Source organism: Odontomachus brunneus, unplaced genomic scaffold, assembly GCF_010583005.1.
Source record: "Odontomachus brunneus isolate Ranch 3 - 2012 unplaced genomic scaffold, Obru_v1 Obru_scaffold_276, whole genome shotgun sequence".
NCBI classification, from domain to species: Eukaryota; Metazoa; Arthropoda; class Insecta; order Hymenoptera; family Formicidae; genus Odontomachus; species Odontomachus brunneus.
Window position 1 is genome coordinate 243833 of NW_022639726.1, and position 12165 is coordinate 255997.

The 12165-nt window shown below is 27.6% G+C and overlaps 2 protein-coding genes and 1 long non-coding RNA gene across 5 annotated transcripts in view; all 3 read right to left on the bottom strand.

Moving 5' to 3' along the window:
• Positions 1-730: 730 nt before the first annotated feature.
• LOC116853099 lies at positions 731-2337 on the bottom strand. Its single transcript, XR_004379897.1, has 3 exons — positions 2177-2337; positions 1744-1812; positions 731-1351 (listed from the first exon to the last, which is right to left on the bottom strand). It is a non-coding gene; the product is annotated as an uncharacterized LOC116853099 (long non-coding RNA).
• A 1694-nt stretch (positions 2338-4031) lies between these two features.
• LOC116853091 lies at positions 4032-7888 on the bottom strand. Of its 2 annotated transcripts, XR_004379895.1 has the most exons (7): positions 7226-7888; positions 6478-6565; positions 5628-5677; positions 4736-4856; positions 4584-4672; positions 4355-4439; positions 4032-4149 (listed from the first exon to the last, which is right to left on the bottom strand). XR_004379895.1 is itself a non-coding variant. In XM_032833966.1 (6 exons), the coding sequence occupies exons 1-5, from the start codon at positions 7265-7267 to the stop codon at positions 4584-4586; spliced, it is 390 nt and encodes a 129-aa protein (XP_032689857.1). In that variant the 5' UTR covers positions 7268-7888; the 3' UTR covers positions 4108-4439. The 2 variants fall into 2 exon arrangements, 1 of the variants encoding a protein (XP_032689857.1); XM_032833966.1 differs by having other exon boundaries at positions 4108-4439.
• Positions 7889-8039: 151 nt separating this feature from the next.
• Positions 8040-12165, bottom strand: part of LOC116853089 (venom allergen 2-like) — a 6859-nt gene continuing 2733 nt past the window's right edge. The window contains exons 1-5 of one of the 2 annotated variants that reach the window (XM_032833962.1): positions 11106-11236; positions 10052-10139; positions 9137-9186; positions 8377-8497; positions 8040-8305 (exon numbers count right to left, since the gene is read on the bottom strand). In XM_032833962.1, coding sequence (XP_032689853.1) covers positions 8217-8305; positions 8377-8497; positions 9137-9186; positions 10052-10139; positions 11106-11147 — 390 coding nt within the window. In that variant the 5' untranslated portion in view covers positions 11148-11236 and the 3' untranslated portion in view covers positions 8040-8216. Of the gene's footprint in view, positions 8306-8376; positions 8498-9136; positions 9187-10051; positions 10140-11105; positions 11237-12165 lie in introns of those variants that run through there. The other variant, XM_032833961.1, reaches the window with a different exon arrangement.

Below are 12165 nucleotides of genomic sequence, written 5' to 3' on the forward strand. Positions count from 1 at the left end.
TCCATGGCTGCGTCTCTTATAAATTCGCCATTCACATTCAACATCTAATATATATTACATCGCGATTCGTATTTGTTACATCGTGTTAATCGGGGAAGTTAACTTGATTATATTCTGAATCTCATTTAATTGTATAAAATTTTTTCTTATGAGAAGTTGATCTTTGTTACATACAATTTATGAATGTAATATAGTACCTCCATAAGTTTGGAAACACAGGTAAAAATAAAGATATTGAAATGGATATTTTATTATAATTCTGTTTCGCATTTATCTTTACGAGATCGGCATTTATGTCATTTGATAGAGCGAAATTTCAAGTTTAAGAATCCACTTTCTGTATTGCTGTGCATTGAAGTTTAATGATGTCATGAGCAACCGAAATCAAAATGCTTAATTTTACTTTAACTTTTAGTAATACAGAAACACAAAATTGTAAAAAAATTTGTTCACAATGTAAATTGTATAGAAAACTTCAATCTTTTACACGAAAGAAATTAAAATTTTCTCAAACTTTTTCTTGCGTTTGTGGCATGTCTTAAATTGAGGAGAAAATTTTCCATTTTGCCCATTTTGTTTTTATAAAGGCCAACTTAGATTAGCGATTGATGATCGACAATTGAAGATTGGAACAAAACAAACCAAGCTTGAAGCTCGTTGATTCATCAAAATTTAATCTTTAATCGTCAATCGCCAATTACTAATGTAATGTGGGTTTTTTGAAAACAAAATGGACAAAATGGAAAACTTTCTTCTCAATTTGAGACATGCCACAAACGCAAGAAAAAATCTGAGAAAATTCTAATTTCTTCTGTCTAAAATTGGAGGGTACTGTATATTAACGTAAAAAGGCAAGCGTTCTAAAACTATTATTATTTATATCACTAAAATTGGTATTGTCTTCACTTCTTTTCTAATGTATGATTAAACTCTATAAGAGTATTTCTGGCAAGAAATTGTTTTAATAGCTATGTACTAAGCAACTTTCCGATAAATTATATTTGAATCCATATGTACATAAAATTAGTCCTTTACTATCACTCGTAAAATTAATATAATCAGTGCAACTGTTTAAGTCTAATCTTACATTCATTAATGGGTGAAAGAGTTTTATTATACAGAGAGTATAAAATTGATATCTTCTGGAGACAGAAATTATTGTTGAATTAATAGTTTACCACAGTGATAGCTTCACGGTAGTGACTGAGAATGAATATATATTGCTATGAAATTCTAGTCATTTAATTGCGTTACAATATTTTCACTGCCGGTTATTGTACATTAAATAGAAATGTACTAACCTTTCCATCTTTATGCGCTGCGCACAGGATCGCTTCGACACTAAGAGCATCTGTAAAGTACAAATGACAAATATAACAATTCACTAGCGAGATTTTGTATTCTGCTTGAATGCTATAATTAAATCTTTAAAACATGTGCATCAACACACGGTACGAATTAAAAATTTTATTTTATATAGAATGGTCTTAAAAGGCGTATTTATATCTGCAATACAGAACTAACAATTTAGAAGTGTGATCTTCTAATGTATGTAATCATATACATTCATTCTTGCATGTGTGTGCAGAATTTAATAAATCTTATAATTGTAATAATGAACAAAAAAGCGTTTACTTTGTATTTTAAGAAAATGTCTATAAAGAATTGAAACTGTCAAATGCTTGCTTTTTTTTGCGAAAAACTTTACATAATTTTGAACCTTAACAATTTTGCTTTACTCACGATTGTTATAATATACTTCTTCAACAGTAAAATGATTGTATCACGAGATACGCATAGTTCTATATGTACCTATAAGATAGAAAACTGTTATATCGACGTAATTACTTCTTTAATTAATTACTTTTTTAATTTAATAAATTTGAGTAGGACTCAGAAAGAATATACATAATTATGGAAATTGGCTCTTAAAAATTTAACACTAATTAAACAGAAACATCATTTTCTCTATCATGAACGTGAAATTCTCTTAGCTTCCAGGCGGACACCAAAAATGGTAAGCCAGAATACAATATAACAAGCGTTTTCTTAACGAGGGGAAGAGATATCATGAATCTTAGACAAATTCATTTTCGGTTGTGAAGTTATGTCATCATGATTAATATTTTATTCTTTTCATCATATTGCTTCAGATGTTTTGAATGGTAGTACTTACCAATCGATCCGCCCTTCTCCTCGATGCATTAGCGTATGTAATTTTTGTAATTTTTTAATCTCTCTGTATTGATACCGTAAACAACTGTCTGAAAATATTTATCACAGAGAAATACACAAAAATTGTATCGTTTTGATATGGTAATAAGGAATAAGAAATATACATCAGTTTATAACTCATTCGAATTTTTATTTTGCGCAAAAAGTCGCAAGTTTAAATTTACTAACTTACTTCTCTAAAAGTTGAAATTGTATAAGTGCATATGTAATTATAAAAAGATTCTTTCTTAGGACATTATTGTATAATTATAGACATATAATTTTGCTTGTTTCGAATTTTGTTTTGCTTTGTTGCGAATAGATTTAAGGAAGAATTTCAGATGTTTTCCTTATTTAAGTTTATAGTTTAGAAAAATTAACCTATAAATATGATTGCAATTTGTTACATCGCGAATAATTTCAAATACGGATATTAAAAAAGCCTTGTATCACGAATTGAATGTATAAAATAGAAATATAAGATATCCGTAAAGAAAGAAATGCTTCAAATAACGCTTTTGAAGTAGAATTAAGGAGCAAGAAATAAGATGTTTGTTTTGTGGCATTGTCTCGCTTTGAGTAAAATTTAATATTAATACTAGATCTATTGTATTGATCTTTGATTTTATATATTTTTGTATAATATATTGTTAATTACATGCAATGCAAACACAAAATATAATAAAATAAAACCAAGTATTGACTAAAATAATATACTTCGTAAGTGCACGAAGAATGTTATTTATTCCTTTATGCTTATCATAATTGACAGTACAGCTATGATCACGAAAATCTTCATGTTGTATTTTTCCAAAATATGTTCAAGTAGTTATAAAATGTTGTACAGCAAGTACAGCAGTTGTTATAGACTATCTTACTTTGAGACTGTAGCTTCTTAATTATATAAGTCACGATCTGGGTTATTAATTAGCGTTGTTAAAGTAGATATAATTTATTATGATGTATTATATAATTGAATTTATTTACAAAATTACAAAATTTTGTAAATCAACACAGTCTAAGGCTATAAAGCTATATTAGACCATCAAGATTAAGGCGATAAAAAGAAAAGACTCGTATATCACAATGTGACGCATTACTTAGAACTAATTTTCTGGAACGCGGTATTTATGTCTTAAATGTTATCCTTATATTATCATCATGTTATCATCTATGTCTATGTTAATGTTTATGCTTTTATGTTTGTATATTTACGTCATCAAATTAAGATGTGGTCGAATCTATTGAATTAATAAATTTATAATGCGAATTAACGATATTGTAACAATAAACATAAGAAAATCCTGAATGTCTTTTGGACTTCTACTGTGACGAAGTACTACATTACATAAAACCCAAATATTTTGTAATCTAATATTATATTTAAGGAAAACTGTCTTCTTGCGATGTATTATACTTCGTTTGATACTAATTTTTATATTGATTATTCGAGACAATTCTTGATTTCCAATAATTGTGAAAATATTTATTTCAGATAATTTTGATAAAATTCGCTTTTTGGATCTGCGATTTTTGCATCATCCCACCTTATATTATTCGGTAAGTACTTTCCTTATCAAAATAATACATTATTACCTAAGTTTGAAACATATTGTGATCGCTTTTAAACAGATTTCTCGCTTAATCGCAATGTAAGTCGTTGAAATAAATATACTGGTTAGCTGGCAGTAACTTGCTGCTTTTAAAACATATTTTATATTTTTTCTATAAAGATGAGCTTCTATCAATAAATGCTTTGGGTTCTTGATTAATAATATTTCGATACATACATTTTAATATGTTTTGATAGGAATTCGGTAAGTCTCACCGAACGTTTGTTTAAGTAAATTTCATTTTATTAAATTGCCAATATGAACATACAATTTTAGAGAAACAGATCGAACATTCCCGATTAGAAATTGTCATCAGGTATACCTGAAATGTATAAGGTCCTAACTAGGGATTCGCAAGGTTATCCTTACTATGATAAACCTAGTCATGTACTGATAAAAATTGAGTAAGGAAGACCTTTGCAAGTTTATAATGATTAGGTATATATTAGGATCTTAATGTATTATCCTAATATATTATTTCATAATGTTTTATTGATCAGGTTCTTTTTAGGATTTTATTTATTTACCTATTATGATTTCTCCTCGACGCACTTGCGTAAATTATTCAGATAATTTTTCTATCTCTCTGATATTGATACCATAAACAACCATCTGAAAAAAATTATCACAGCGTAAACTAATGACGTGTTTGCCATGAAATTATGACGTCATGGCCTCTCTGTAGCGCTTCAAAGCAAACGACGAAAACGATGTTTGTAAACACTGTTAGCGAAAAAATATCTAAGATGGACGCACTCATAGTTTATAGAAGAAGGTGAAAACTGGAAAAAGGCAGTTGACAATTTTTATCGCCTGCTCATGGCCGGTGACTCTGCTTCGATCCGCTGCAATTAATATAAAATTTTGTCGTGAAAATTATTCTCTAAGACGACAATAATATCGCTTACCTTTATCGTGACACTTGTTATAGATCGCTTTCATCGTTTGTAATTTGTTCGGGTCGGAGATATTGTTCTCAAGTTGTTTCAAGGCATTTTCTCTTATAAATTCGCCATTCGCATTTAAGACCTAATATTTATTATATCGAGATTTTTATTACGTTATGTTAATCGCGAAAATTAACTTGATATTTTTCTATATACTACTTAATTCCATAAGATGCTCTTCTTGTAAAAAGCAAATCTTTCTTATGTACAATTTACATAATAAATTAGAGTAAAGCAAGCATCTTAATATTAATCTTGTTTATTTTCTATTATTTCATCCAAATTGTTATTATTGTCACTCCTCTTTTATTGTATAAGTAAACTTTGCAACTGTGTTTTTATGAGAAAATAGTTTTAATAACAATTTACCAAGCAAATGCAACTTTCCGAGGAAACAAACACATATGCAGATAAAGTCATTCTTTCACACTTTTATTTTTAAAATATATAGAATCAATCCAATTTTTATTTCACGCAAAAGGTTGTAAGTTTAAATTTCTTAACTTACGTCTCTAAAAATGGAAATTACATAAGTATGGTTACAACAAGATTTTTTCTTATAACATTACTGTTTCATTATAATTAGTTATATAATTAGATGTATAATATTACTGTTTAAATTTGGATTATTTTATATACACTAATCACTGAAATAGCTTTATTATACAAAGATGTATAAAATTAATTTTTTCTGATGGTAAACATTTTTGTAAATTAGTAATTTATCACAATGATAGCTTTGCAGTAATATCTGAGAACGAATATATTGTTAAGAAGTTCTAGTCACTTAATTGCATGAAGATCATTCTTATTGCCGGTTATTATACATTGAATGTAAACGAAATATACGTACGTTTCCATCTTTATTTTCTGCACACACAATAGCTTCAGCAACGCGGTTTTCTATAAATCACAAGCAGATGTGACAACTCAGTAGCAAGATTTTATATTCTGTTTGAATGCCGTAATTAAACGTCTAAGACTTATGTATCGACCAGGTGCAAATTAAAATATTTTATTTTTCACCGCATGGCCTCTAAAGAGAAATTTGGTATCTAAATAACACTAACTATCGAGAAGTATAATTTTCTAAATGTATATAATTATATACATTCATTTTTGCATGCGTGCCCAAATTGCAGAATTTAATAAATCTTATAACTGTAATAATAAACATAAAAGTGTCTACTCTATATTTTAAGAAGACATCGGTAAAGAATTAAGAAAATAAAATATACTTGCTTTTTCCGGGAAAAGCTTTAAAATTTTGAATGTTAACAATTCCATCCTGCACATGATCGTTATATTTGCTTTTTCAACGGAAAAGTCACTTTATCACGAGATATACATATTATAACTAAGATGGAAAATTATTATATTGACGTAATTACTTCTCTGTAATTAATTGAAAAAATTTATATGAAGCCCATGATATTTGATTTTAAAGAGCTGACACGAATCGATTGGTTACAGAAACGTCTTTCTCTCTATTACGGTTTTTGCGAAATTCTTGAGAGTAGCTTCCAGATAGACACCAAAAATGGTTAACAATACAGAATAACAAGCGTTTCCAAGCGAGAGGAAGATATATCATGAATCTCTATATAGTTTACTTTCGACTATTTGATAGTGAAGTTATGTCATCACGATATTTATTTTATTTTTTTATCCTATTCTTTCAGGTTTTGAATATTAGTACTCACTAAATGTTCCGTTCTTCTCTTTAAAACACTTGCGAAAGTTGCTGCTAAATGTTTCCAGATTCACTGGTTTCTTAGCATAAATAATCGCCTGAAAAAATTTATCACAACTGAGTACACAAAAAATATATAATTTTGACGTGATTATAAGGTACAAAATATATATTAGTTTATAACTCAGCTAAATTTTTATTTCACGCAAAAGATCGTATGTTTAAATTTCTTAACTTACATCTCTAAAAATGGAAATTACATAAGTACGTATGATTACAACAAGATTTTTTCTTATAACATTTCTTATAACATATACTTATAACTTATAACATTATTTAATTATAATTAGATATATAATTAGATGTATAATATTACTTTTTCCACAATTAGTTTCAAGGAAGAACTTTAGACTTTCGTCATTTAAATTTATATTGCAAATGAAATATATAAAATATGAAATATGTGTAAAGAAACGAATGCTTCAAACGACATTTTTGAAGTAGATTTAAGATAGGAAATAAAATGTTTGTTTTGTAGTATTATATCGCTTTGGATAGTGTATAATATTAACATTAGATACTAGATATTAACTCTTTATTTTATATATTTTATATATTTTATATATTTTTATGTAACATCTCATAAATTATATACAATACAAGAACAGAATACATATAATAAAATGTAAGTTAAGTACTGATTAAGATAATGGTCTTTATAACTGCACAGAGAATTTAATTTTTTCTCTTATACTTACCATAATGGACAACACAGTTACAATAATCATGAAAGTTTTCATTCTGTATTATTTTATTACGTTCAAGTGATTATCAAATATTGTGCGACAAAATTCTGTTGTAGACTATCTCATATTGGAGCTGTAGCTTTTTATTTATAAGCGAGTTACATTGACGCATTAGTGGATTATTTATTCTGCTAAAGTAAATGTAATTCATTATGATAAAACTGATTTAAAGTCTATAAAATTTTATAAATCATCGCAGTGCAAGGTTAGATTCATAGGCAATCAAGATTAAGGCGATCTCAAAGAAGAGGTTTGTGTAAATCATATGACGCAATATTTAGCACTAATTTCGTTCCTAAAACACAGTATATGCGTATTAAATGTTATGTTCCTTCATCTCTTTATATTAACATGTAGGCTTTTATGTATTTACGTCATCAAATTAAAGTGGCCAAACCTATTGAATAGATTAATTCATAGTACGAACATAGTATGTGTTAACGTTGATTATTGATGATTGATTCTTGAACTTCTACTGTTATACGTTCATTAACCCTTCCAAATACATATTGTTCCGCTCGCTTGCGTACTCGCGTCCGAGAGTCGGCGAATAAGATATACAGTATTTTAGATAAGGAAACTAGTGTTTACACTAAGCTTCTATGTACAGGCTTTAGAGATCTCGCGGACTTTCTTGCCACGCGTCAGCTTAGTAGCTTTTGTATGTAGGTTTAGGACGATTGGGAAGTAAAAATATCTTGCCACACTTGTTTAGATGATTATTGTCTGTTTGTTTGAACAGGAATTCGGTAAGTGCCTCCAAATGTTTGTATAAGTAAATATCATTTTATTAAATTGCTAGCACAAATACATAATTCTAGGAAAAAAGATAAACGCGCTATATGTATTGGTTATAATAATCAAAGTTATAGGGAAAATTGTGAATAAACTTAAAGAATGAGTTTCGTATACCAAATAAAGGAATATCTGCAATTAGCTTTTACTATATTTTGTCGAAGAAAGCTAAAACTGGAGAAGAGCAGCCGGCAATTTTTATCGTTTGTTCATAGCCAGTAACTCCGCTTTGTTCCGCTGCAATTAATATGGAAATTTGTTATTGTAAAAATAAGTCTGTAAAAGAAATATGACCAAAAATCGTTTACCTTCATCGTGACACTTGTTATACATCGCTTTTGCCTTTTGTATAGTGCTCGGATCGGAGATTGCATCCTCAATTCCTTTCATCGCTTTTTCCCTTGTATATTCGCCATTTGCGTTTAAGATCTAATATTCATTACATTGAGATTTTTATTACCTCGTAAATCAAATTTATTTGATTATTTTCTATATTTTATTTAATTACATAAGATGCTCTTCTTGTAAAAAGCAAATATTTTTTACGTACAATACATGTACAATATATTTATATAATAAGTTCGTGTAAGGCAAGCGTTCTAATATTAATTTTTTTATCTATATCATCAAGGTTGCTGTTGTTATCACACTTTTTCTGTCGTATGACTAAACTTTACAACAGTATTGTTAGCAGAAACTTGTTTTTATGTACCAAGCCAAAATAACTTTCTGAGAAAGTACTTGAATACATTTGCACATAAATTCTTTTATTCTTTTATTCTTTAATTTTCACTTTTGAAATGTATAATATAAATCCTACTATTTTGAAGTCCAGATTATTTTATATACACTAATCGCTGAAATAGCTTTACTATACAAGATGTATAAAATTAATCTTTTCTGATAGCAAGAATTTTTGTAAATTAGTAGTTTATCAGAGTGATAGTTTTACAGCAATATCTGAGAACGAATATATTGTTATGAAGTTCTCATCATTTAATTGCAATGTATATGAAGACCATTTTTATGCTCGTTATTGTACATTAAACGTAAACGAAATATACGTACGTCTCCATCTTTAACTACTAGGCACACAACCGCTTCTGGACTGGGTTTTTCTGTAAACCACAAGTTAGGAATGTGACAACTCAATAGCAAAATTTTTGTTTGCATGCTATAATTAAACCTCCAAAATTTATGCATCGATCTGATACGAATTAAAATTTTTGTTTTTTAATTATATTTTTTTTACAGAATGGTGTTAAAAACGAGTTTTTTTTTATCGGAATAACACTAACTATTTAAAAATATGTTTTTTTAAAGATATATAATTATATATATTTATTTTTGAATAAGTGCACCATTTTCAAAATTTAAGAAATCTTATAATAATGTAATAATGTAAAATGTAAAAATAATAATGTAAAAAAGTACTTATTTTGTATTTTAAGAAGACATCGATAAAACATTGAATAAATAAAATATTTTTACTTTTTTCATGTATATAATTTTTTGAAATTACATAATTTTGAACACAAGCAATTTTATCCTACACAATCGTTATATTGGGGAAATCATTGGGAAATCACTTTATCACGATATACGCATAGTTCTAGCTAGGATGGAAAACTTCTATATCGACGTAATTACTTCTTTGTTAATTGGGAAAAATTAGATAGAACTCAAAGTGAATTTACATAATTATGCACATTTATTCTTAAGTAGCTAACGTAAATCAGTCAGTCATAGAAAGTTTTCTCTACCGTTTCTCTACCGCGGACGCGAAATTCTTGAGAGAAGCTTCCCGATAGACACCAAAAATCGTTAAAGATGCATATTAATACGTATTTCCTTAGAGAGAGGAAGATATATCACCAATCTGGTTCACATTTTAAATGTTCAACTGTGAAGTTACTGTCATCACAATACTTATTTTATATTCTTCTTCACATTTCTTCAATTGTTTTGAATGTTAATATTTACCAGCCGTTCCGCCCTTCTCCTCGAGGCACTTGGCGAAATTCATGTGATACTTTTTCAACCTCGTTTGGTTTATACCGTAAACAATCGTCTGGAAAAATTTATCACAATTAAATACACAAAAAATGTCTCGCTTAGAAAATAACATACGAGAAGTATGTATCAATCTATAACTCAGCTAAATTATTATTTTGTGCAAGAAATCGCAAGTTTGAATTTATAAACTTACGTCTTTAAAAGTTGAAATTGTACAAGTATGTATAGTTACAAAAGAATTCTTTCTTATGACATTATTGATTAATTATAGATAATTTTTCTTATTTCGCGAATAGCTTCAAAGAAGGACTTTACATTACTTCGTCGTTTAAGTTTTCACCCTTGAAAAGTCGATCTATTAATAAGATTGGGATTATTTTATCAAGAATAATATTGAATACGAATATTAAAGGAAACTTTGTGTGTCGCGAATTGAATGTATAAATTAGTAATATATATATATATATATATATATATATATATATATATATATATATATATATATATATATATATATATATATATATATATATATATATATATATATATATATATATATATATATATATATATATATATATATATATATATATATATATATATATATATATATATATATATATATATATATATATATATATATATATATATATATATATATATATATATATATATATATATATATATATATATATATATATATATATATATATTATATATATATATATATATATCTGTAAAGGGAAGTATTCTTCAAATAATACTTTTGATGCAGATTTAAGTGATTAAGTAACAAAATGTTTGATTTTGTGGCATTTTATTTTTCGTTATGAGTAGAGTGTAATATTAATATTAGATCTGTCGCGTTGATCTTCGATTTTATATATTTTTGTATACCATGTTGTAAATTATGTGCAATACGAAGATGAAATATATGTATTGAAATATGTGAGCTTAGTGCTCATGAAGATAATATACTTTATAAGAACACAGTGAAGTTTACTTGTTTTCTCGTACTTACTATAACAGATAGTACAGTCACGATAATCATTAAAGTTTTCATTTTGAATTTTTCGAATATGTTTGTGTCACGAAGTTGCACCGTAGACTATTTTTCTTTGACGTAGAATCTACGTATTTATAGAGGTGTGGCCGTGATGTAAAAGAACTATATAATTTGTTCATATAGATATGATTTATGATGATAAGTGCGATTTACAATGCTAAAAAATAAGGCCGTTATTAGGCGATTAAAATCTGCGCGATAAAAAAAGTAATTTATGTAGGTCATATATTTCGTACATTGTAAATTACACACGGAAAAAAAACTTGGTTGAATTAACCAAATATCTGGTTGAATATGAACAATTCAGGAATTCCGATTAAAGTAACCCAAACTCTGTTTAAGTTAATAAGATTTATGGTTTAAGTTAATAAGATTTATGGTTGACTTAAACACAATTCGGGTTTCCTCAATCGGAATTTCTGGATCGTTTATTCTCGACCAGATATTTTGCGCATTTGTTTTTAAGGAGCTAACGTGAATCAGTCAGTCATAGAAATGTCGTTTTCTCGATGGCGGACGCGAAATTCTTGAGAGAAGCTTCCGGATGGACACTAAAAATGGATAAAAGTGCATGTTAACACGTATTTCCTTAGCGAGTGGAAGATATATCACCAACCCTAATCTGGTTCACTTTTAAATGTTAATTCAACCAAAATTTTTTTCCGTGCATTAATGTTTTTCTTAGACAGTTCTTAGTTCTTAGACAATTTTTTCTTAGACTAGTTTTTCGTTACAATTTACACATCAAGTTTCATCGTTTTTTATTTCTCTATGTCAATATCTCTATTTGTATCTCAATGTTTATATATTCTGTAAGATTAAGGCGGCTGAATCTATTGAACAGATTATTTTTTATACCACATGAAAGAGAATGATCACCGCTGTATTCATACTAATGAGAAAAAGATAAGCGATGGTCGGGGATTTCAATTGAAGTAACACATTATATAAAGTCAAAGTATTTTGAAATATATAGTTGCAAATATTTTGCAATATAATATAATATTTCGGGGGA

Excerpts from the sequence above, each read along its gene's own strand:
- LOC116853091 (XM_032833966.1), bottom strand. The coding sequence starts at position 7,267 with ATGAAAACTTTCATGATTATTGTAACTGTGTTGTCCATTATG. Across the intron at positions 6,566-7,225 it reads TAACTGTGTTGTCCATTATG|GCGATTATTTATGCTAAGAA; the intron begins GTAAGTATAAGA and ends AAATTTTTTCAG. Across the intron at positions 4,857-5,627 it reads CAGAAAATAAAGATGGAAAC|GTCTTAAATGCGAATGGCGA; the intron begins GTACGTATATTT and ends AATAAATATTAG.